Source organism: Lepidochelys olivacea, assembly GCF_965140295.1.
Source record: "Lepidochelys olivacea isolate rLepOli2 genome assembly, chromosome: 13".
In the NCBI taxonomy this organism is placed as follows: domain Eukaryota; kingdom Metazoa; phylum Chordata; order Testudines; family Cheloniidae; genus Lepidochelys; species Lepidochelys olivacea.
In genome coordinates this window covers 28,695,850-28,722,050 of record NC_140423.1, presented here as the reverse complement: position 1 = coordinate 28,722,050, position 26,201 = coordinate 28,695,850, and the positions used below count along the sequence as shown (strand labels likewise).

Sequence of the window (26,201 nt, the reverse complement as noted above, 5' to 3'; positions counted from 1 at the left end):
TAGTTTAAAGCCCTCCTCACCAGGTTGGTGAGTTGGCTACAAAGACGCTCTTCCCCTTTTTGGTCAGGTGAACCACTTCTCTTGTCACGGACAACAGACAATGCCTCCAGCACTCCCAAACACTATGATGAGCCACTGGTTCAGAGACAAGGACATCCCATAAGGAGCCACTAATACCACCTAGTGCTCTCCAAGGTTCTCCCATCCAAGAACGGCCATTTCTAACACCACTTGGCTTGGCAGGCTGGACAGGAAGTCAGCCCAAGATAGTAGAGCTGCAACTGTTAATTACAAAACCCACATTTGACCATAAAGAAAAGGTCTGGGCAAGCTCCATGGGGCCAAAGCCTGACAGAAAGAAGATTAGCAGAGCTCAGCACTTACAATACAATCAGAGCAACTAATCCTTCTTCCCAAATCCTAAATAGCACCAGTAACGCTAAAACCAGAAATGTCCCCTCTGTTCAAATCTCTCTTCCTATCAAATCTAGAGTAAGCTGAAATGTTTTGAATTTTGATGAACGTTGCTAGAATTTCAAAGTCTGAACCCCCCCAATAGAAAAAAGTCAATGACATTATTGCAGAACTTTCTCCTGTTGTTTCGGTCCTCTCCAGTCAGAACCTCACAGTCCTCTTTGCTCCCTTTCACGCCATACTTTGGCAAAATTAAATCAAAGCATCAGGCCATTTGTGACTTGAAATTGTCATAGAATTGCTACTACTCAGCATAAATCAGGAAACAAATATCATCTGGCGTTGTCTGTGATGTTTATTTCACAAAAGAAAAAAAAGATTTTCATGCATGAACTTTTGGTTCATAAAACAAATTGTTTTCCTGCTCCCTACCTGACAGCCCCTGCGCCACAAAAAATTAAACCAAAAAATAAAATTATCAAGGGGCTGCGAGTTAGCAAAAGAAACAGAACCATCCAAATCTAATGAATAAAAAGGGTTTTAAATTATGGCTCTTCAACTAGTTACAGAGTTGAATAAATCAGCAAATAGACTTCATACTCTCTAGTTCACATCGGCCAAAAGAATACAAAGTTGGATCAGGACTCCAGACCAATTGTTTCCAAAATGGGCCTTGGGGGATCAGAGATGTTTGTTGAAGTATCTAATCTACAGCTTCTTTTTATGACAAAGGGGGTTTAAAATATGGGGAGCCTTTAGAACCGAGCTATATAAATATAAAACATTGATACAAACTGATTCTTTGTACAGAAAATATCATCTCACAAGGCACTAGCGTGACAGTGTATCTGGGGGGGTGTTTTGTCTTGCCTGGGTATTTTTCAAGCTTGTTTCGAGTGCTGTTGTCGAAGTGGGAATGTCGTTAGCTCTTGAGCGAGGCTGCAGAGAATGCCCACTACAAGCAGGCTGGGAGCAGTGCCTTCTGTCTCGTTGCTGGTGGGAGGCAGACCCGGCAGTGGCAGGGATTATGTCAGGTGTCCTGGACATTGAGTGGTTTTCCTTGGCTGTGGCTGTGTTACCCAGTCATTCGCATCTTGTCTGAATGGCTTTCGTTTGGCGTTGGCCAGGAGGGAATCGCCATAGTGCATAGCTCTTGTGGGATTCGAATTCTCTCTCTGGATCCTTCCCAGGCCCCTATGCCAGCAGCCCGAGCCGGGTCACTTTGGCGGATAGGAATGAGTGGATAATGAAGACAATGGTTTTGGGGCAGGAGTGAAGGTCCAGTTGCTGTAATAAAGGGGAATATTTGCAATGGTCAGTGCTCTGCTCAGACCTCTCAGCCTCCGCTTTGCTACTGTAGGGCCACCCTGCAGGTAAGGGCTGGGGGTGAAATGTGCCATGAAGTCACGTTGGCGGGGAGAGAGCCCAGGAGCGGGAATTCCTCTTTAGCTGCTTCACCATCCTCCCCAGACGCTGTCTCCCAGGGGAGAGGGCAGTTCAGACTCACTGCAATTAAAAACCCGTGGCCGGCCCATGCAAGCTGATTCGGGCTCGCAGGGCTTGGACTCCAGGGCTGTTTAACCGTGGTGTTGATGTAGGCCGAGCCTGGGACCCTCCCATCTCACAGAGCCTGGCCTCCAGCCTGAGCCCAAACATCTACACCGCAATGAGACAGCCCCTTAGCCTGAGCCCCACGAGCAGGAGTCAGCTGGCACAGGCCGGCTGCAGGTTTTTAATTCCAGTGTAGACATACCCATTGAAGCATCTGGGTGAGACGGTGAACAGGGCTGGCTGGTGCCCCTTGCTATTGGCTATTAACGTGGGGTGGGAGGAAAGGGTCTGAAACCACTGTGGGTACAGTGGAGCTGGAGGTGTGATTTCCAGCTGAGGCAGACACACCGGTGCGAGGTCTGAGCGAGCTGGAGTGCAGCCGCAGGGTGGGGCCCCCCTGAGTGCGTGCATGGGCTCTCCCATGGGATGACTCTTGGGCTAGTGAACCTGGCCCACCATGGCTACATGACCATGGTTAGTGAGCCACCTCGCCTGGAGCGTGCATGTGTACACCCAGCTGGGCTGGAAATGACACCGCCTGCCTCGTTTCACAGCAACGAACCCAGACATGGGGAGCTGAAGCCTGCGGGGGTACCTGGCAACAGGCTGCTTGCTGTCCCAGCACCACACCTCTAAGCCACATGCTGCCCTCACCTGCTGTCCTGCCCGACAGGACCCCGCCCCATCAGAACCCCCACAGAGCAACGTTTTAAAGGAGCAAAACTCCAGCCCAGGATCTATTCCTCGTTCCTTTCATCTCCTTCTAGACATAATACGGGTCGGACCACCCATCCCTCTGTCCCCGAGCCCACCCAGTACCTACTCCCCACGCTGCGCTCCGTGCCCGGGGGAGGCATTGACAGCCCTGAATGCTACCAGCCTGGTTTATCTTTTCTTCAAAGTCATGCAAGAATCCTGCATTGCCCATTGCCTGAGCAGCACCTGTCCTCTGAGATGGAGCCACATTCCCATGATCCCTTGTCAGAGGACCCACACTCTGCCCACCCCTCCCACCTCCCCCTGGGGGTCCCAGAGGGAGCATGCAGCAGGCGATCTCAGCAAGCGAGCAAAGCACCAAGCCAACGCACAATCTCTCCCTCTGCGCTGCCGAAGTCCAGGTAGAGCATCTTCGCCCCATCATCAGAGGACATCTGCAGCTTCTCGAAGGGCTGCTGCAGCAGGATGGTCCTGCTGATGCCAGGCTCTGTGGTGAAGATGGTGAAGCCCTTGTCGATGTGGATGGACAAGGTGCATTCCCGCCCATTCCATGTGCAGGCTGAAAGAGACCAGGGTAGAATGGCATCACTCAGGCTCAGTGCTCCTTTCCCCCCCAAAGTCTCCCCTGCTCCCGCAGCCCCCAGGGTGCAGGGCCTGGAGCTGTACTCATTACAGGGCATCTTGGGGCAGCTGGGGTTGGAACATCACTCAGCGGTGAGAGCCAGGTGAAACGTGGCCCTGCAGGGTACATGGGACATAGTCCCCCACTGCCTTCCCGATGGGCAAACTGCCCGCAGAGTTCAGAGCGAAGTGAAGCTGATATCACTGAAGATCCCCAGGTGTGGGGTGAAACTGAGATCCTCCACTGGTGGGGAGTGGCACAGTGCCATTGCCCTGCATGGAGCCAGGTGGCAGACATGGCCCACCATGTGTTGCAAAGTTACAGCTCTATCAGCTGTAGCCAACTCTGAAACGTGCCCACCCCAGCCAGCCTCCTCCCCAGGGCTCTCTCTTGCCTCTGTCCCGAGTGCTGATTTGCCACCCTGTCAGCTGGACACTTTCACATCCCATCTTCTTCCCCCAGCAAATCCCAGCTGGGCTGGGCTGCGGCTGGATTCAGCCTGGGGCAGCCTTGCCTGCACTTGATTCTCTCAGAGATCAGGGGGCCTGGAGGAATTGCCTGCAAGTCTCTGATTAGACCTGGGCAGGGCAGGCAGCAAGCCATCCTATGGTTCGCCACGGATGCCCATGTAGGGCTGGGTGCTCACTGCACGGTGCCCAGCTCCTGAGCTGAAGCTGGCAGGCTCTTCCCCACCTGGCAGTCGAATATTCCCTGTATTATAGCACCAGCCCTCGGTATTCCCTGAGGAGTGTTATTCCCGCTCCTGTGTCCCTCCCTCCAGATCCCCCCACTCACCTTCTGCCAGGTACCCACTGCCATGTATACCACTGCCCGCTGCCCACTGGCCATGCCCCTTGGGCTATGGTATTTGGCACCCCATTCACCCCACAGAATATCACTATTCATGACACCAGCAATTCCCAATGTGGGGAGGCCAGTGTCCCACACTACTCACTTGGGAGACTGACTCACTCTGAGCCCCAGCTGCTGGTGAGGAGAGGATCCCTGTGAGAACAGGCAGAGCACTGCCTTTGAGGGGTCTGGCCTCCCCCACACTGCCTGACCCTTGCAGGCAAGTCTCTGCTTCCCTCCCTCCTCCTGACACTCGCCTCCCATGGCCTCCCCAGTTCCTGACCTGCTGAGACTTCCTGCGTGAACTCGGCTGCGCTGTGACAGCCATCCACCAGCATCCGCGTCCACATCGCCAGGTCCCGGTGCGTCTCCACACTGAACAGGTGCGTCTCCACCCCCTTCTTGGTTCCCGTCCGCAAGGCAAAGGAGAGTTCCGAGTCATAGAGGAGGGAGCCCTTGGATGGACCGGAGTGCACAAGCCTGCATAGGGAGAGCAGGAGACTGGTCAGCATGAAATGGCAGTTGTACAAAGAACCCCCAACACCACTGTCCACTAGTGCAATGGAGAGAGCACCACCACCCTCCAGGAAGTGTGGCCTAGTGGTTAGGGCGCTAGCCTCAGATGCAGGAGATCTTCTCTGCCACCTGCTCCCTGGGCAAGTCACTTAATCCCTGTGGCCCAAATCCTCACAGGTGTTCAGGTGCCTAACTTCCACTGATTCCCAGGGGAGTTAGGATCTGGGGCGCTCTGCCTTGATTCCCCGTTGGTAAATGTGAGGGGGGGGCATGTAACCGACTGGCAGGTGCTTGGACACTGCGCTCACGGGAGCCAGAGGTACAGACACTCTCTGTAAGGTGGCAGGGCTCTTTCACCCTTTACGGTGCTGGTTTCCTTGCTCTGCTTCGCACTGGGTGAAGTCTGAACTGTACCCTGGATTCGTTCATGACAGCTCGCGATGCCCTGTCCTTCTCTAGCCCCTTCCACCTAGGATCTCAAAGCACTTCACACATGGCAACGAACGCCACCTCCCATTAACCTCTGAGAAGGGATGGGACAGGGCATCTGGGGCAGAGCCTGGGAGGAAATGCAGGTGTCCTGACTGCCAGCCCAACAGCTGAGCTCCAGTCCCGCCGGCCCCTGCTGGAGCTGGTGTCAGGGCTTCCGTACCCTGGTTCCATCCAGCACCAACCTGGGCCGGCTGAGGTTTGTACGGTGAAGGAATGAAATACGATTCACATGCCAGTGGGTTTGCAAATGGCGTGAGGCCTAAAATGCCGGGGATGGGGGGGCCCGTCAGCCCCTTCTGTTCCACACTGCAAACTTGTCTGTAACAATACCCGGCTGCCCTCCGCTGGGAGAGAGCGCAGGGGGCGTACGATATGCATACAGGCTCTGCCTCCCCGGGATGCAGGGGGGCACGGGCACTGTAATTCCACTTCATCAGATGCATACTGTGGAAAGTACAGAAGATCCTTTATACACACAAAGCATGAAAAAATGGGGGTTTACCACTACAAAAGGTTTTCTTTCCCCCCACCCCACTCTCCTGCTGGTAATAGCTTATCTAAAGTGATCACTCTCCTTGCAATGTGTATGATAATCAAGGTGGGCCATTTCCAGCACAAATCCAGGTTTTCTCTTCCCCCCCCCCCCCCACACACACACACAAACCCACTCTCCAATCTCTCTGGTCACGCGATTACAGACATGAAAGTTGCGATATTACAACAAAAAAACTTCAAAACCAGACTCCAGCGAGAGACTGTGGAATTGGAATTCATTTGCAAATTGGATACAATTAACTTAGGCTTGAATAGAGACTGGGAGTGGCTAAGTCATTTTGCAAGGTAACCTACTTCCCCTTGTTTTTTCCAACCCCCCCCCCCCCAGATGTTCTTATTAAACCCTGGATTTGTGCTGGAAATGGCCCACCTTGATTATCATACACATTGTAAGGAGAGTGATCACTTTAGATAAGCTATTACCAACAGGAGAGTGGGTTTGTAGGGGATGGGGGAGAGAAAACCTGGATTTGTGCTGGAAATGGCCCAACTTGATTATCATACACATTGTAAGGAGAGTGATCACTTTAGATAAGCTATTACCAGCAGGAGAGTGGGGTGGGGGGAGAGAAAACCTTTTGTAGTGGTAAACACCCATTTTTTCATGCTTTGTGTGTATAAGAGATCTTCTATACTTTCCACAGTATGCATCCGATGAAGTGAGCTGTAGCTCACGAAAGCTTATGCTCAAATAAATTAGTTAGTCTCTAAGGTGCCACAAGTCCTCCTTTTCTTTTTGCGAATACAGACTAACACGGCTGTTACTCTGAAACCTGTAATTCTACAGGAGCAGAGCCCTTCAAGCACATGCTCCCCTCTTGAATGGCCTCAGATTCCACCTGTTTTCATTGTCCCTGCAGTATGAGACATTTGCCAGCAGAGACCACTGCAGCACCATGTACGTCTCTCGCTCCACCCCTGGCTAGAGTGTTGCTGAGATACACAGGGGCTGATTTCTCTGGGCCCCTGGTTCCTCCCTGGGGGGCACTTGCCTCTGTCCCACCCAGACACCCTTGCAGTCACTCCATCTGGCTGGATTTCAGAAATGTGGAATCATGAACTGAAATTCCAGGAACCTTTATGGCCAAGTGGCAACCCTCAGCAATGGTTTAGGCCCCAGATGCAGAATCCCTAATAAAGAGCAAGGGTTTGGCTAACCGTAAAATGAGCAGCACTTTTAACAAATGTCAGAGACGTGCTTTGATTTTTTTATATGTAAGAGGTCTGACTGGCAGATGGGGCATGTTCAGCAGTTTCTGGGAATCAGGCCTCTTTGACGTGGCAAAAGTTGGGCAGTTAAATCACTAGTCCCCTTTCAAAACCGTAACCCAGCTTAATTCCCTGGCTGCGTTCCCAAACAGCAGCCGGGTGCGAACGCCTGAGAGCAACGCTGACTAGATACAGACGGGAACAGTGACAGGTCTAGTCTCACTGCAAAACTTGCAAGCAACAGCATCAATGGTGGAAAATGAAAAGGGAAATAAGCTTGTCGGTCTATCAGGTTTCATAGTCTAAGGTGTCCTTAGTTACCAGGGGAAAGTTTTGCCTACACATGAGTGAGCCTGACCCACTGGTCTGAATTCCCCCAGCCCTTTGTAGTGGGGAATTCAGGATGGTTGCACCCCAAACAGCTCTGAACTCTGGAAGGTGATGGAAGCTTTAAGAGATAAATCTAACTCTGAATTCTTGGCTCTCAGGCTCATCTCCAGCATACAGACTATAAAGTACATGCGCCAGAGTCTAGGAAGGTTTACTGCTGTCAGCACCGCATTGGAATGGCGGCATTACGCAGTGAAACTGTGAGTGAGTTAGATGGGCTGTTCGGAAGGGCACACAGGAAACCCTGCTGGTGGGAGGAGGTGAAACAGCCACTTACTTTATAGAGAAGCCACCTGGGAACGTTTTACGGGGTGAGCGTACAAAACAGGTCACTGTCCCCGCTGGGTCTGGCACCTCTCTGCTTGTAAAAAGCCAGGTTACCCCCGTGGCCGCGGGTCCTACTGCACAATGCTCACGGGGAGAGGAACACGACTCCTCTTATATGTCACAAACCTCTCCAAACAAGCGGAATTAGCTTATCAAGAAGTCTCGATACACATTTCACGCCTGACATCTCCTCATCTACTGAGCCCAGAACCAAGGCCTGGATCCTACTGCACGGGGGAATTCCTCTCTCTCCAGAGGGGAGGAAATCTCTGTTGCTCCCTCTCACTGGCCCACGAGGGAAGGTTGCCTGCTGAGCCTGGGGAGGAAATGCCACATTTGGGAGGAAATATTTTTGGTGGCAGGTGCAGCTGAGGTCAGAGTTACTGAGCGGAGATTTTGGAGTGCTGGCTGTAAGTCACATGGATCTTGTTGCCCACTGGGTTCTGGAACCCTGTAGAGATGTTCCTGCAATGCCATGTGGGTGCTCCTTAGCAGGCATGCGGGCTCCTAGCCTGGCGAATGCCCCATGTGGCTGCACAGAGGAATGTGAAGCCAGCTGGTGGGCTGAAGGCTATGCAGAGATCTATCCCAGGGTCCAGCCGAGGCTTCCCGGCTGCAAGGGACTGGGAAGTGATGCCACCTGCAGAGGGGGCAGTGTCTCGAGTCATGCTCAAATGAGCCCCGCTAGCTGCTCCCAGCCCTCCTCCGTGGGAGGGAGAGAGGGGAAATCCCAGGGGGCCTGTGGTGGGGGGAGTGCAGGGATCCCAAAATGGGAGAGTGACTTTTGCTGCTTGGTCTCCCAGCTGCCTCAGCCCTAGTGCACTCTCTGGTGTAGGAGAAGGGATCAGCTGGCAATCCAGGCTGTCACACTGCTCCGTCCTCCTCCGAGCGCCTCCTGAGGGACTGATCTGCCACCAGCAAAGTGTCAGACATTGACAGCTGCCAGAAACAGGAGCCCAATGCCAAACACAATGGGGAGCTGACTGACTACCCCCAGCACACACATCTGGGAGGGTCCCCCTAGATTCACAACAGCACTAGTTAACTCTGCTTCATTGGCACTAACCAGTTCTAGCACGGCCCACCACTGGCCACAGCCTGAGTCACCTCTTGCTGGTTTCACGCCAGACCCAAACTCAGGTCTCTGCTTCACTTTGCTTTGCTGTTCAGGGCTTGTCTGAATCTGGATCTTCAAGCAAGACCTGGCCAGTCCCACAGACTGTGGCTGTTCAGATTGATCTGTGACACAGCGCCCGAGGATCATGGTTCCCGGGCTCCATGGCCAGCCCCACTGGCCATGCCAGGGGCCTCGCTGAACACCCTCGGCCTGTTCCCAAACTCACCCCTCCCAGTGCTGAGCACTGCAAACCCCACTCTGGGCCTAACTGTCTGTGGTGCTGCCATGGGGACAACCAACCCTTTTGATGCTGACAAATCTGTCACCTGCGTGGGGCAAAATAGCTCCAGTGACGGACAGGTGAGGAGCAGAGGCTGTGGTTCTGCCACTGGCCGGCTGCATGACCTGGGCAAGTCACTTCACCACTCTCTGCCTCAGTTTCCCCATCTGGAAAATGGGACTACTAGCACTGCCTGAGCTTAGAGATCTAGTGATGAAAGGTGCTAGACGAGAGCAAGGGCTTGCTGGGTGGGGGCTGCCTGGGGCTTTGTCCCAGCACACATTGCTTGGCTAAGGCTGGGTGGCTCCCTGCACCAATGCACTACAGTTCGAGGCAGTGCAGCCAGTCGGCTCACGGCACCTGGTGGCGATGAGAGGGTAGCTGTGGGCTGGCTTGTTCAGGGCATCCCTGGTCTGTGGGAGGCTGCTGTAGAACAGAAGATCCTTCTCCGTGAGGATGGTGAGGATGTTCTTCGTCCCATCGCCGGGGAGCTGGAAAATAGAGAGCATGTGATTAAATGGGCCCCAGAGCAGAGGGTGTCTTCAGAGGACAGCTCCCTTCCCCCTGGGCAGAGGGACCTCCGTTGTGAGTGGGGCGAGACTGTACAGAGTGGGCACCTGGGAATGGAAGGGAGGGAGCCCACTGGTCAGGGAGTGCCAGGACGGGGGGGGGGGGCAAGGATGAGGGGACCGGCTGTTTCCCACAATGCCTCACTGAAGGGGCAGTGCCCCAGGCCAGGGCTTGGTGGCTAGTGCTAAGTGGAAAGGGCATTTCTTGGAGCCAGGATGGGGGCAGGGAAACTTCAGAACCAGTGAAGAGAGAGCTCAGCAAATGCCTCCATCCCGCCATGCAGGATGAGCCAAGCAAGGAACATGAGACCAAACTGGAACCAGCGCAGCCACGATGGTGGGCTCTGCCCGGCGTGCCGGGCTGGGGACTGGCAGCCCGAAGAAGCCAAACTCTCTCTGGACCCACAGGAGGCCTAGAGCGTGGGCTTTCCTGCCAAACTACCTCAGCGTCGGCCTGCTCCGGCTCCAGGGTCTGGCCATGGCTTGGCCTCTCTCTCTGAGATGCCTACTGGGAGCCCAGTTGGGCCCATGGCTGCAGTGGTCTTGATGACGTGAACTCGTCCGTCTGCCAGGGCACGGGCGGAGACGCACCAGCTCATGCGCCTTTCACTTGCGCCACCGCACGACGTCTGCTGGCGCCACCCGCCACCGGCCCTGGAGCAGATGCGCACCCTGCACTGGGGACTGGGCCTCGGGGTGGATCCAGCTGCAACAAGGCTCTCCGCGACCCCCTCCCCTGCACTGAGCACCCAGCCGGCTCCTCTCTGCCTCACGCCCCGGAACGACTGGGCTCAGCAGCTGTTCAAATTAAACTCCTGGAGCAGCACGAGAACCACCTCCTCTCCCTCCCTCCCTCCCCGCGCTGGCCTGGGGCGAGCACCCGGCGGGGTGACGAGGCTCCGGCTCAGCAGCCTCCCTGCCCAGGTGTTCAAACAACAATGAACATTGTGCTAGAAAACGGGATTCTGTGTAAACTCGGCAAATCCTGGTCCGCACGAGGGCTACACAGCCCCTCCCCGATCGAAAGCAGCCAGAGGCGCAGCTCCCAGAGAGCAGTGAATAACAACCCCTTGCGCATGTACAGTGCCACGTCACCGAGTGGCATGGGCCAGTCTAACCTTCTGGAGGGCAGCTTTCCAGGGCAAAATGTGGCCTCCAAGAGGCAGCGTAGCCTGGAGGACTGAGCCCTGGCGTGGGTGGTAGGACGCCTGTGACCTTGGACAAGGCATTTCATCTCAGCTTTCACTTCCCCCACCTGCCAAACAAGGCCAATTGCTTACCTGCTGCAAGGGGGAAGTGCTCTGTGGCTCACTCTGCAGAGCCTGGGATGGGTGCTGGATTCAGGAGTGACGCCTGCCTCCCCCCAGGGTAACTGAGATCAGAGTCAGGACCTCCACTCACCTTTCCAGTCTCAAAACTGAAGTGCAAAGACTTGCCCAAGATTACATGGTGACTCTGTGGCACAGCTAGAAAGAGAACCCAGGAGTTCTAGCTCCCAGCCCCATGCTAGGCAATGCTGTTCCCACCCTGGACTGCCCTGGAGAGAACCACAATCTGTATGCAGTGAACTGGGCCCCTCGGCATAGCATAGCATAGGAGATGCTGTTCCAGAATAGGCCATTAGTGCATCTACTCCGATACCCACCTCCTGCCAGACGCTCCTCCTGCCTGACCCACCTCCTGCCAGACCCCCTGGCATCACAAACCGGCCCCTCTGGCTTAGTGCCTTTGAGCACGTCCTGCTAGTCCAATATCCCGCAGACGGCCACCCCACATCACACCACTGATGCACGCAGCCTGCCACTGGGCATGAACCCTCCTGCCATCCAATACCACTGAACTCAGTGGCACTGGCTGGCACAAACCTTATCTCCTGCACTGACAAGATGCTTCTGAGGAAAACAGCCACAATCCCCCAGAGACACCTGACCACCTGTGCAGTGCCCTAGGAGTGGAATAACAGGGCAAGTGGCAAGCCAGAACTGGGTGCATCAGCAGAGCATTGTAGAGGACCCTGTACTGGAGTAACATGACAGTACTGCATTACCAGGATGGCAGGTCAGGAGTGAGGGGCATTGGCAGGGCTGTGAGGGGCCCGGGGCTGGAATAGCAGGGGGCTGCGGGTCGGGAGTGAGGGGCATCGGCAGGGCTGTGAGGGGCCCGGGGCTGGAATAGCAGGGGGCTGCGGGTCGGGAGTGAGGGGCATCGGCAGGGCTGTGAGGGGCCCGGGGCTGGAATAGCAGGGGGCTGCGGGTCGGGAGTGAGGGGCATCGGCAGGGCTGTGAGGGGCCCGGGGCTGGAACAGCAGGGGGCTGCGGGTCGGGAGTGAGGGGCATCGCCAGAGCTGTGAGGGGGCCCGGGGCTGGAATAGCAGGGGGCTGCGGGTTGGGAGTGAGGGGCATTGGCAGGGCTGTGAGGGGCCCGGGGCTGGAATAGCAGGGGGCTGCGGGTCGGGAGTGAGGGGCATCGGCAGGGCTGTGAGGGGCCCGGGGCTGGAATAGCAGGGGGCTGCGGGTCGGGAGTGAGGGGCATCGGCAGGGCTGTGAGGGGCCCGGGGCTGGAACAGCAGGGGGCTGCGGGTCGGGAGTGAGGGGCATCGGCAGGGCTGTGAGGGGCCCGGGGCTGGAACAGCAGGGGGCTGCGGGTCGGGAGTGAGGGGCATCACCAGAGCTGTGAGGGGCCCGGGGCTGGAATAGCAGGGGGCTGCGGGTCGGGAGTGAGGGGCATTGGCAGGGCTGTGAGGGGCCCGGGGCTGGAATAGCCGGGGAGGGGGCTGCAGGTCAGGACTGCGGTTCACTGGCAGAGCTGTGGGAGAACAGTGGGAAGCACAGAGGGTGCAAGTGACAAGGGCTGAGCTGCCCGGCCAGAGCTGTGCAGAGAAGAGTGCGCAATCTCTTATCAGCAGTACAATTCGGCACCGAAGGACCGTACACACCCGAAAGGCTGGGCTACCTGCTCAGTGAGCCAGCCGACGTGCTTGATCTCTTTGCTCCCTGCAACGCCGGCTGCCGCCAGCAGGGCTCTCAGCTCCTCTTTGACTCTGGGCACTAGGGCGTTGACGTTGGTGTGAATGGCGTTGAACCAGGACTGGGCAGTCACTTCGTCTTTTGCTCTCAGGAAGAGGGGAATCCGCCCATCTGCCGAACAGACTTCCAGGTACCTGTGAAGAAGGAGCCCCCGGCAGGGCTGGTTTGTGGCCAGGATCCGCGCAGCGGGATGGGGCACAGGTAGCTGGGGCAGCAGGAGGCAACTGGGCTTGCTCCAGTTCACGCTTTCCCAGTAGAGTCCAGGGCTTCAGCTTCTGCCTTGCAGTCACCTGAAGTGCTGGCGTCTCTAGCTGGGCTGCACCGACGGCAGGAATACATGCAAACTGCAGACCAGTCAGCCACCCCAGTCTACTGCTGCCCACGCGCCTTCAGCGTCTGGCAGCAGCGCAGCACAGGGGGTCCTGAGCAATCAGCCTAAACCTCTCCCAGACGCAGGCCTAGGGATCCCCCCAGGGCCACGTTCCCAGCCCTAGGAAAGGGACTGCCGTTAGCACGGACTGTATTCGCTCAGACGGCAAGTGAATTCAGAAGCCACTTGGAGCTGGCTCTGACTGGCGGGCTCAAGTTCTTTGCCACGCGCTGGGGACGATGCTGGGTGCTGGGACACCGCCCAGGAGCGTGAGCCCGAAGGGGCTCATTGCTCGGAGTTGTTTTTCTGCTCACTAAGCCAATCAGAGAGGAGACTTGACGTGCCATGGCTGATGTGAGCAATCACACACCTGCGTAACACGGGGGAAGGACCCCGCTGGCAAACGGACCCAGCTGACAGGGCTGGGTCAGGCTGCTCAGCCAGGGTCGGGCAGGGAGACGATCGGGTCAGATTTCATGAAAATGTTGATCAATAAAAGGGCAAAAACACTGAATTTTCTCCTACATTCCCGCTGTAATAAACCCTGGGGAGGAGCCAGCCCCGCCTGGAGACTCAAGCCCTGCTCCTAGCGCTCGGCTGGGCCAGATGGGCTAACGTGAGCGGGACACTCCCGACAGGCAGCCCGGCTCCTCAGCGATCGGGAAGTGACGGCTCTGGCTGCTTCCTACCTGGCCCATCACTAACATCCAAGAACTCAACAGTGAGAGCAACAGCAGCCTTGTAGAGCTAAAGCCCAGTGTGAAAGGCCTCTGAATCATAGACTGTCTGTCCCGGGTACCCGTGGAGCCTCTGTCACCGCAGCACCTCACAGTCAGGCAGGGTCTGAGGCCCGCGTGACTGGGATTTACCCAAGGAGTCTGTGGCAGAGGCTGGCATTGAACCTTGGTCTGCCAAGTGCCAGGCCACCAGCTCAACCACTGGGCCACTCACCCGCTCACTTGGGAGAGCCCAGGGTTCCCGTGAGCCCGTGGCACTGGGCAGGTGGGGTGCTCCAAGGGGGGTTGGGAACGTTTAGTCGTTCTCTTTGACTTCTCTTTGCAGTCTGGAACAAGCCCAGCAGAGACAGGGCCGCAGTGCCCTTGGATTGCCCATGCTAACGACATTCTCTCTGCTGTGCATTTGTGCAGCAGCACATTCATTCTCCTGGACTGTACCCTGTGTAAGGGCGTCCCCTCTCAGGCATTACCCAGAGAGACCCCAGACCTACACATTAGCCGGGCGGACCGAAAAGCATCTGCTAGGGGTTCTCATAACAAATTGTTTGGTGGCCTCAGAGTATGGCTACCAACTCTTGCTGGAAGCCGCTCTGACCATTTATCCAAGCGGGAGCCCCACCGTCCCAGGCTGAGGCCCAGAGCCCGCCACGGGAGCCCCGTGGCTGGAGCCAGGTGGGGTGGGAGTGGGGAGGCTAAAACCCAGAGCCCCAAAGCTGAAACCAGGGAGGGAAGGGCGCTGAAGCCCAAAGCCCACTCCTGGAGCCACAGCACGCTGGAGCCTGAAGCCTACCCACAAAGCCTCTCAGCCCCTGGGACGGCGAGTTGAGAACTCCCCAGCTGCCTGCGGAGTTGAAGGTTCCTCTCCCAGCAAGCACACACACCAGTCCCACAAGTCTGCAGAGGCGCTGCCTGGAGCCTCCAGGAGGCTGCCTGGTACATGGTGCTGATCCCCTGCTTATGGCACCAGCAGACACCAAGGCAGCGCATCCAGGAGCAACAGCTGGACTCTGCAGGGGAGAGTCTCTGCACCCCCCAAGCTCTGCCCGGGAGGCTGTCGTGGCCACAGAAAAATCCCCTAGCAGTCACCTGCGGCCATGGTGGCTGCATTTTAGAAACAAAAAGATAGAGCCTAGAGAACAGCAGCACTTGGGTCTCTGTCCAACTCAAACCAAGGGCCAAGAGCACTGTCCCGCTCAAGTGCAATCCCTGGGATCTCCCTCAGATAGGATCTACCCCAGCCTGGCTCCACTGACTTCACAGGAGTGACTCTGGATTTACAGTGACTTCAATGGGATCCTCACCAGCTGCATGCCAGGGCGGCTGTCGAGCACAGCACATTGAAGTGCCGGGTGAGGCCAGAGGCCAGGAACACTGGCAGTATGGGCCCCGCATGGCAAGGGACAGTACTCATTGGGAACTGCACATGCAGCCTTGCCCCACTGGCCCATGTGGGACTGTCAGGAGAACAGCCGAAGATCTGCAGTAATCAAGTGTGTGTGTGTTGCGGGGGGTGATCCATCCACTCCCCCAGCTCCTCACTAGCTCTTCCTGAGAGACCGTCTAAGTCTGCCAATCCCTACTCCGGCTATGGGTTCGAGTGGGACACAGTCTCCTGGGCGGAGCGCACCGGGGGGCCTGCGGGGTCATGCTGTGAATGGGGGCACGGATCCCCTCCTGGGCGAGTCCCCCGGGGGCCTGGGTTACCTGTTCTCTGGGTCACTGGGGAGACATTTCCTTGACACATAGCACATTTTCAGAGGCATGTTCTTCCCTTCCTTGAGGTCACGCAGGGAGAGGATGGGCGAGGCTTGCTTCTGAAGGGAGACAGCCGGAGACGGGTCCCAGCTGACGGTCGCCCCGGACGAGGAGTTCTTGAAGTACGGCGAGATCTCCTTCATGTATTTCACTGGAACGCAGAGAGACACACAGGGGCCAATGGAACAAATCCCTCCCAATTCCAAGCACTTCCCTTCACTGCCCCCCTCCAGGGCTACCCCGGCACCTGCACTGCACAAAGCCAAGCCGCCTCGGAACCCCCCGCAGACGCGGGGCGGCAGGACACAATGTACCCAGGCACTCCTTGCAGTCCCATCAGCCACACCCCGCCCCACAACCACCCACTGACAAAGGCCACTTTGTAATGAAGGGGGTTGGCCTCTGTGATCACACTCAGCCTCTGCTGTCCCAGCCGCTGGTTCAGCACCAAAGCAAACAGCATGCACACAGGGGCAGGTCTGCACATCCCCAGCACATTACCACAAACCATTCCAAGTGAAGTGGCCGATAAACACCTCTGCAGTCCCAGGATAAAGGAGAGTTAGCGGGTTACACGGGGTTGTACTGAGACATAAAACCAGCGTCTCTGCTGAGTCCGTGGGTTTGGGGTCTAGCAGAATTATGAATTTAAACTCCCAGGCTCCTCTGTCAAAGGTGCTGGGCAGGTTTCCTTTGTGGATGAGGACTGAGAGGTCACATATAGAGTGACAGTCCCCCCCTTCAATGAGGAGGCTGGCTGGCTGGTAGCAGGAGTCCAGCGGTGGGGCTGATCCCCAGCCAGCCCCAGTCTGCCCCTCAATCAGTCCGGGCTCCTGGGGACAGAGCCAACCCCTCCCGGCACTATTGTGCTTCCCTTTGTCCATGTGGGGAGGAGGGAGGTGTCCTTAGCTTCTGCCACCAGCAGGCTCTGGCTATTGATTGGACAGACAGACAGACACGGATAGCTAATGTGTTCCTTTATGTTAGAGGAATAGCACAAAGGGGCCCTGGCCTGTGGCTAGGTCACCTAGGGGCTACTGTAATACCCATGGCTATCACAACACCGCTCACAATACTCGTGCAGTGAAACATGCTGTGGGTGCTGGTGTGTTTCATTCTTTCCTTCGCCGACCTCCCTCCGCCCCCCGACCCCCCCAAAGAAACAAACTGTTTTCTTTGGCTTAGGGAAGAATCCCGAGCCCTGGGCTTGGCCTCATCTGACCATGAGAGCAGGACAGCATGTGGTTCACCTACCCAAGAAAGCCGCGAATGTCCTTTCAGAGGGATTACACGCGTCCAGGGACTAGCTCGTGAACCTGGAACTGCTTCGGAGCAGGCAGCCCTAGAGGCCCAGGATGGGTTTCACCGGGGAGGGAAAGTTATCATTCCTTTGAGGCTTTTTCAAATTGCCTTATTTCCTCCTTAAAGAACCAGCAGCATAGAATCATAGAAGATTAGGGCTGGAAGAGACCTCAGGAGGTCATCTAGTCCAACCCCCTACTCAAAACAGGACCAACCCCAACTAAATCATCTCAGCGAGGGCTTTGTCAAGCCAGGCCTTAAAAACCTCTAAGGATGGAGATTCCACCACCTCCCTAGGTAACCCATTCCAGTGCTTCACCATCCTTCTAGTGAAATAGTGTTTCCTAATATCCAACCTAGATCTCCCCCACTGCAACTTGAGACCATTGCTCCTTGTTCTGTCATCTGCCATAACTGAGAACAGCCTAGCTCCATCCTCTTTGGAACCCCCTTCAGGTAGTCGAAGGCTGCTATCAAATCCCCCCTCACTCTTCTCTTCTGCAAACTAAATAATCCCAGTTCCCTCAGCCTCTCCTCATAAGTCAGGCACTCCAGCCCCCTAATCATTTTTGTTGCCCTCCACTGGATTCTCTCCAATTTGTCCACATCCTTTCTGTAGTGGGGGGACCCAAAACTGGACTCAATACTCCACAGATGACCTCACCAGTGCCGAATAGAGGGGAATAATCACTTCTCTCGATCCGCTGGCAATGCTCCTACTAATGCAGCCCAATATGCCATTAGCCTTCTTGGCAACAAGGGTACACTGCTGACTCATATCCAGCTTCTCATCCATTGTAATCCCCAGGCCCTTTTCTGCAGAACTGCTGCTTAGCCAGTCGGTCCCCAGCCTGTAGCGGTGCATGGGATTCTTCCGTCCTAAGTGCAGGACTCTGCACTTGTCCTTGTTGAACCTCATCAGATTTCGTTTGGCCCAACCCTCCAATTTGTCTAGGTCTCTCTGGACCCTATCCCTACCCTCCAGTGTATCTACCTCTTCCCCCAGCTTAGTGTCATCCACGAATTTGCAGAGGGTGCAATCCATCCCATCATCCAGATCGTTAATGAACATGTTGAACAAAACTAGCTCCAGGACAGACCCCTGGAGCACGCCGCTTGATACCGGCTGCCAACTAGACATCAAGCTGTTGATCACTACCCATTGAGCCCGACGATCTAGCCAGCTTTCTATCCACCTTATAGTCCATTCATCCAATCCGTACTTCTTTAACATGCTGGCAAGAATACTGTGGGAGACCATGTCAGAAGATTGCTAAAGTCAAGATAAGTCACGTATGAGCAACCACATCACAGACAGCAGGACAAACAAAGCCACGTGTGGCATGTAGGATACCTGGCATGTCCCCTGCTGTAATGTGTGTGCAATGGTCCATGTGTAAGGCTCTGGAGCTGCATATCCAAGGAAATCTGCCCATCCTTGTATCTCCAATGGGTAATGTTGGTGACTGGTTGTGGGCATTGCCTAATGCTGCTCAGATCAGGTCACGGTGTCCCGGGGCAGAAGACCCAGCAGCCAGTGCACACTAGTTCTCTCACTTCGGCCAGCATCAGTGTCACGGCCACCATTGGAGAAAATCACAAACCATTCAGCACAGGGGCATGTTTCTTTAGTGTCTCTTGCTACTCCAAAGCCCAGGGGAGTCAGCTCCCACCCTTGCTGCAGTGTGTTTCTCTGCACAGGTAGAGTATGCAGAGGAGGTGAGTTAGCTACTGAACTTGTTCACAAACTTTTCCCCGGTAGGATTCACTTTTAAACAGCCCTAGGGCAGTCTGCTCCAGGAAGTTCAGCTGGCACAAGCAGGCGTCAGCTGGGTTTATTTTCCCCATTTGAATTCCTCTCCTTGCCCCAGTCTCCCAGTCTCTCCTAGGCCACCTGCTGCTCCCACACAAGAAGCATGTCAAAGCCGTGACAGTCGAGTGGCCAGACCTTAGCCAAAAGGGGCTCACCTGTCTCTCACCGGCAGCCCATGTAAGTAGCTGTCACGGAGTCCCTGCGCGATGCTCTGGAACTGCTCCCCATGAAGCCAGTCAGGACTCTGGGGCAGTCTCCTTTCTGTGAGCAGCCTGTCTTCAGGACACAAAGCTCACACAGCTTCCACCTTCCTGGGCCTGACCTCAGAGCATTCAGCATCCTCTGCCCCTCCGTGCGCTTCCCACAGCAAGTCCGCTCAGGCGGGGCTCCTGGGGAAGCCAGAGGGTCCTGCACCCCAACTTCGCAGTCAGACGTGACTCTCAGCCAGCCAGTAAAACAGAGGTTTATTAGACGACAGGAACATGGTCTAAAACAGAGCTTGTAGGTGCAGAGAACGGGACCCCTCAGCTGGGTCCATTTTGGGGGGCAGTGAGCCAGACAACCACGCCTGCCCTTCACTCCATGTCCCAGCCAGCCCCAAACTGAAACTCCCTCCAGCCCCTCCTCCTCTGGGCTTTGTTCCTTTCCTGGGCCAGGAGGTCACCTGATTCCTTTGTTCTCCAACCCTTTAGCTCTCACCTTGCAGGGGGGAAGGGCCCAGGCCATCAGTTGCCAGGTTACAGGGTGTCGGCCATCCTCTGTGTCCAGACTCCTGCACACGCGTGCCCTCTAGGGCTCTGCAGTGATTATACACCCTTACCCCACCACCTAGGTACTTAAGAACTGCATAGGGGAAACTGAGGCACTCCCACAATATTCGGAGGAAACATTAATAACAGTCCCACTTCGTCACAGTAGCGCCTTTGTGTGTTAGCCAGGGTGTACTTGAGTCTGGGTACGGTGTGTATGCAGCATGCCGGTTTGACACCCGTGTGCGCATCTCAGCACTCTGCGTATGCCATGTGCACGCGTTCCCAACTGCTGTCCGTGCGGCAGCATGCTGTGATGGGCTTCTGCAGCCTTGGGGGTGGGGGGAGAAACACGATGCAAACCAAGCGGAAACTATTTCAAACCAAGATGCAGCCCTGCTTTGCCAGGAGACTGGACTCGCAAACTTTCCCTCACTGCCTCTGTGATCCGAGGAGCCACTGAGCGGGTTCAAAGCTAGGCTGAGAAAGAGAACGCTGAGGAAGTGGGGCCAGCGTCTGGCACGCCGGTAACTCAGTTATTGCTGACACTCATTCCCAATATGTCTGATTAATGTTCTCGCCTACGCAGGCTGTTCTCAGACCACCAGCCAACAGGCAGTTCAAAGGCACTGGGACGCCAGCCAGGATTGTTCCAAGTACAGCCTAGCAGAGCCTCTCAAACCCTCCGATTGACTGGCCTGGCTGAGACGCAGGAAGAAAAACGGCTTGTGGATGCAAAGCAGTACATCTGTATTCGCTTTCACTGGGAAAGGATGTTGAGCCGGGAGGGTAAGAAATTGGGCAGGGGGGTTGTACATTCAGCAATTGGAATAGATCAGCGAAACGCTGCCCTGTAAGGGGGGCTATTTCAAAAAGCTAAGGGATTTCCACAGGCTGGCACATTATAATCATGTCAAAAGAAGTCACTGTGGTTAATAGCGTCGAACACCTCTCTCCCCCCCGCCCCAAGCCAGGTGGAATGCTGAGCCGCTCATTGGGCATGTGTGGCAAGTGGTTACAGCGGTGAACTAGGACTCCGCATACTTGAGCTATGGTACCCTTCCTGCCACTGACTTGCTGCGTCACCTTGGACAAGTCACTTCACCTCTTGATGTCTCTGCTTCCTCATCCCCAAAACGGGGAGAATAATACTGTGAGACTTCATTCAGTCATGTTTGCAATGGGCTTGGAGAATCTAGACTGGAAGGCACTACAGAAGTGCAAAGAATGACTTTTATGCAAACTCAAGGACAATAGCAGGATACTGGGCTAAATGGACCTTTGGTCTGACCCAGTATGGCCGTTCTTATGTTCTCACAACTCCCTTAACATCACTATCCCTGTCTGCTCCCTGCTTCATGTGAGGAACAAACACTACCCGCAAATTCTCGATGCTCCCTCTGTGTCCTGAAGCTCCTGTACCCTTCACCCCCAGATATCAGCTCCTCCAGGCACTGCCTTCCTGCAGAGCTGAGACCAGACTCCTCCAAAGTCCTTCCTTGGTGCCTGAAACTCTGTCTTCAATCCCAGCAATGGAGATCTGAGGGCGAACACAGAGCTAACCATGAACTCTAGGGAGTTCTCTATGGACTATGGACATCTACTCTATGGAGCTAGTCCAGATATAAATACTGTGCATGCCCCTGTCACACTTTCAGGGTAACTGCACCTGTATCCTCCCCCTCACCCCAGGTGCCCACTCCAGGAGGGCCCAGTCAGGTCTCAGGGCTCCAGCCGTCACCTGTCTCTGGGCAGGGACCCTTGTCCAACTCCCTCTGACCAGGAGGTTTGAAGACTGCACAGAAGGCCTGTCAGTTTGCAGGCTGAGAAAGAAGGTTCTGAGTCTGTTTGAATCCAGCCTTTTTTCCAGTCCAGCAAATGGACAGGACCTTCTGTCCAAGCGGGTCCCCAACCTTGCAGAAGGGCTGGAAAGCCTTGGCCTAGGAGGGCTCCATTACACTGATGCATATGGGATCTTTTACTGCTCTGTATGTGTTTTCTCTGTGAGGCTTTTACCTTATGGATAAAGGTGCTTGCTCATAAAGAGCTGGGTGGTCCCTTGTAACTGCGAGCAATACACTCTGCCCGGAGAGAAAGCAAATGCAGGGGCTGGCCTCGAGGCAGACTGCCTTGCTGGGGATATCACAGTGTAAGGCAGGGAGCGGGGCAGCCTTAAATCCTTGGTCAGGAGTGCGGGAGGCAGCTCTCCACCCAAGAGAGGTGACGGCTGGGAGCCAGAAACCTCAAGTGGGTGCACTCAAGGAATCACGGTGGGGAAATTCAGGTGCAGTTACCCTGAACTGGGACAGCCCCTGGTAGAGGAGCAGCAAGGGCACACTGCCTATCCTGGCATAAGCTCCAGCATACTGCCAGTGTGGGCCAGTAAATCACTGCCTTCATGGGTCAGTTGTTGGCAGGGTTGGACGGGCCACTGAGAGGACGACCAGATGGCGAGAGCTCATTAATTAGCTGGGAACAATGGAGTTCTGAAAGAGCGATAGTCTAGGGGAGACACTCTGCTCTCACACCAGTTGGCGTGACTCCCTGGCCTCCTGTGGAGTTACTTCAGATTTGCTCCAGTCTGACGGAGAGAGGAACCAGACCCGTCGCCTGTCAGACTTTACACACTACACTGAGCTGCTTGCAGCACCTGCCTAGGATGGATCATTAACTAGACTATAACCAGCAGCCTGGGAAAGAGAGGGAGAAGAAACTCCCCAAGAATGACTACCTGATAAGCAGAGATGTCATCGCTGAAAAAGGCTGCAGACGACACAAGAATTGGGGGAAAGGTAACTAGAGACGAGGACAGGAGATCGCTTGGTAAACTGGGTGTGAGCAAAAACTGTGCATTTTAACAGGTTAAATGTAAGCTCAGCTCTAGATACAATTCAGCTGTGGCCTCACTGGCGGGCTTTCTTTGCTTGATAGGAAGCATGGCCCAGGAGAAGCACCAAAGCAGTGGGGCTCAGGAGACCTAGGTTCTTACTATTCAAGGATAAAAGAATCGAGTTGAGTCATGAATTTACAACCCAGAGGGTGGAGGTGGTTGTATTTTTTATTTATTTTTTGCTAGAGATATGGTTGGCCCGTGAATCTGGATGCTGGAGAGATTTCAATGGTAAACCACTGGAGCGCCATGTGTCACACCGGATCTGGGTTCATTCACCCAAATAATAATGGAGTGTTTGAAATTATGGGGATTAGGTGGCTGATTCAGGCTCTCCTGAGGTTCACCCAGACACGGCCTTTGGAGTTACATGGCTTCTCTAATTCCACCGGAAACTCCCCCTCCAATGTGTTTTCAATGGGGAGTAGCAGAGCTGCCATCTCGCTGATGGGAAGGAGAGGAATGGGGCTGGAAACAGCTTAATTGCAAAGAGCTGCTGTTGGCACGTACTGCTGAGACATGCCCACTGGAAGCCATGTTCCCAGCCTCTCTCCTCTCATGCTCACTGATCATTTGATTTAGTCCTTGTCTAAGGGCTTAGACAGCTGTAGCGCTTCGGTGTAGACACTACCTACGCTGAGAGGAGGGGTTCTTCTGTCCGCATAGCTAATCCGCCTCCCCAAGAATTCTTCAGTCGACCTAGCGCTGTCTACACAGGGGTTAGGTTGGCCCAACTACATCACTCAGAGGCGTGAATTTTTCACACCCCCGAGCAAGGTACCTGAGTCGACCTAACTTTTTACTCTAGACCAAGCCATACTCAGCTCTGGCGCAGTGCAGGTGGTACATACAGAGGAATGCTGAGACCTCAGCCCTCACTTCAGAGGACACCCCTTCTCCTCTTTATTTTCCAAATGAATTCAATGCTGGTCAAAGGTGCCAGCCTATTTAATTCCTTGGAGTGGTGGGTAGAGCCTGCTGAAGGGACGTAAGGCCCTGCTCCCTCGGACGAGGGAGGAGGCCCAGAGCTCAGGACCTAAATAAGCACAGGAGACAAAAAATGATCAAACAGGGATCAGAGTGCAGATAGGCACAGTGGAACACCGACAGACTCCAGTTGTCAGTGGGCAGAATTGAACCTGGGACCTTTGGAGCTAAATGCATGAGCCTCTACTGCATGAGATAAAAGCCACCTGGCCGTTAGCTCAGGCTGTAGAGCAGACTCATTAATCTCGCTCTAACTGGTCTCGGTGCCAAAACACCACACCCAGAAGGTGTGGGACAAAACACCACACCCAGAAGGTGTGTGGGTTACAACAGCGCACCGAGAATGCAGTGATGTGGCTGCACCTGGCGTTTGGGCCATAAAGCTGGACCCGGAAGTGTTCTCCAGCAGTCCCGATGGGCTGAGCCAGTGGCATCGTACGCCAGTGACTCTCACCCTGCTGTGGTCCACGGGCCGCAAAATGGCAGAAAAATTCATCCTGTGCCCTACTATATCCCACAATCCTTGGGCCACCAAGACTGTGGGATTTGGGGGTCCTGGGAAGTTTCGGGGTGCTGCATGGGGATGCTGCTGCATCAGGGGATTCTGCTGGAGGCACGTCGCTACTTCCAGAGGCTCCAACGCTGGTTCCACAGCCCCCGGGAGGCTGTCTCCCCTGCCCCACAGCCAAGCATAGTTTGGACAGGGAGCTGAGAAGCTGCTCAGCGATAGGGTGGGAGGGAGCAGAGCGAGAGGGGCAGCCATGGCGGGAGCTGCTCCCACTGGGCCCAACACACCCCAGGATTTTGCTGTTCTCAGTCAGTGGGCTGCCCCTTTGCAACCCCGACACCTGCGACTTTACACTGAAAATTGAAATGGACCCGGCCTCCCCTGGGAGGCCATTGGGTTTGGTTTTTAAGGAAATCCACAGGGTGGCTGTTGGTCTTTTTATGTTTTTCTTGGTTTTAAAAAAACAAGAGAAGCTGAAGCAAATCCTACCAATCAATTCACCCCTCCCCCCAAACGAAACCACTCCAAGACACACCCAGGCAGGCCCTACCCCCAGCACAGGCACAGGGCTTGGGCAGCCGGGTGGCTGTGGGGCAAACGTCTTTGGGGAGCTCAGCTTTGCACCCAAGGCTCACAGGAGTGGGAGGAATCCCAGGCTGGGGGCATTTTTCCTGCTCATTTTCCCTAATTTCCCCTGTCTTGATTTCTGGCCAGGCACCGCCCCCGAGCAGGGGCTTCTGAGGGCTCCCACCCAGCAGCTTACAGACCCCTTCAAATTGCCGCTGAAAATAAAACCCAAGTTCGCTTAAAAATTGTAAACCACAAGCAATAAAAAGTTTGCCCACACACCAGACAGCTCCTGCCAAAGCCTGGTGTCCTGGCATCAACATCACCACGCTGGCATGAACTTGGCGCCTCCGGCATAGCTGATGGAGAGGGGCCAGAATTAGCTGCCCGGAAGCCGTGCTCAACACTGGCGCTGGACAAAATTGTTCATCGGAAACATTTTTTCAACGAAAAATGCAGATTCGGGTTGGCCGGAACATTTTGTGATGAATTCATGTTGCTTGCAGCAAACTGATTTGGTCAAAACACAACAAAGAAAAAAAATTCAGAAATGTGGAAACCAATTGTTTGGTTTGTAGCCTTTTGACAAGATCGAAACCAACCACGCTGATTTTTCAGGCTAGAGTCACAAGGAGATTTAGGCACCACTCTCAAAACCATGGAGGAGAAGGCGAAGATGCCAATAGCCGTGTGGCTAGGCCACTCCCTGAAGATATGGGAGAGGCAGATTTGAATCCCTGCTCAGGATTTTTAAGGGTCTAACTCAAGATTTTTTAATTATTGGGGTCATCTCTATTGTGTCTTTGACTTGGCCTGTCCTCCAGCCCCCCCACCTCAAGGCTGTGCCTAAATCTCCCCTCACAACACCTTTAAGGCTTTGTCTACATGGGGAAATAGACTGGCACAAATATTCTGGAATAGCTCTCTGTGTGCACACTCCGTTCTGGAATTAAAGTGACTTTATTCCAGAATAATTACTCCACTCACAAACTCACGTTTGTGCTGGACTCGAGCGTGCACATTCCAGAATAGCTAAATTACACCGGAATAGTTATTCCGGAAGAGCTATGCTGGTCAATTTCCCCTGTGTAGACATGCTCTAGGATCCAGCCCTTCTGCTCAGTCTCCACAGCTGAAACTCTCATCTGGGCACTTATCATCTTACCTCTTCACCAGCCAGCCATCCAGGAACATGTACAGCCCTTTTCACCACACTAGTCCAGCTCTCCCAGACTACTGCAAGCTCTGCTCTGGTTTTATTACTATTCATTTATAGGGATCTCAGCTTAGATCAGAGCCACATTTTGCTGGGCACTGCACAGACACCTGGCCCTGGGGCTCATATACTGACTTTGCTCCCCTCAAACCCATTCAGAAAGCTGCTGCTCAGGAGCATTCTCTTCCTGTCCATCGCTATGACAACATTTCCTCTCTGCTCCCCTCCACTGGCTCCCCACTTCCTCGACTGCACCATGCACAAACTATTAGTCATTGCCTTTCAGCACCCCCACGGCCTAGCCCAGCCACACTAATCCGTGGTACCTACCGGCCCTGTCTCTGCTCTGCCGACGAGGCCAGCCATCCAGCACTGCGCTTCTGTCCCATTCCCCGCCTCACGCCCCTTTGCACTTCCGCCCATACTGCCCCCCATGCGCAGACAGGGCTGCCCATAACAACCCACTTGGGGGAGACATTGTCCTGAAAATCCTTCCCTACTGCTCACTTCCGCTCTGCTGCATACAACTCCTGGGCAGCTCTGGGTAGCGGGACGGGCCAGCACTGCCTGCACCAGGCTGCTCAGGATCGGTCACTGGTTACTTCATCCTCTTCCACTCCCTATAAGTTTGTTTCGTTTCCCTGTTGTCTCTCGTCACATGCATCGATAA

The 26,201-nt window shown here is 54.9% G+C and overlaps 1 protein-coding gene across 1 annotated transcript in view; it reads right to left on the bottom strand.

Moving 5' to 3' along the window:
• Window positions 1-746: 746 nt before the first annotated feature.
• The window catches only part of SNTA1 (syntrophin alpha 1), a 70,986-nt gene continuing 45,531 nt past the window's right edge, over window positions 747-26,201 (bottom strand). The window contains exons 3-8 of the mRNA XM_084645858.1: window positions 15,449-15,650; window positions 12,564-12,771; window positions 9,403-9,533; window positions 4,440-4,636; window positions 3,054-3,241; window positions 747-1,701 (exon numbers count right to left, since the gene is read on the bottom strand). Of these exons, the coding sequence (XP_084501984.1) occupies window positions 1,609-1,701; window positions 3,054-3,241; window positions 4,440-4,636; window positions 9,403-9,533; window positions 12,564-12,771; window positions 15,449-15,650 (1,019 nt within the window). The 3' untranslated portion in view covers window positions 747-1,608. The remainder of the gene's footprint in view (window positions 1,702-3,053; window positions 3,242-4,439; window positions 4,637-9,402; window positions 9,534-12,563; window positions 12,772-15,448; window positions 15,651-26,201) is intronic.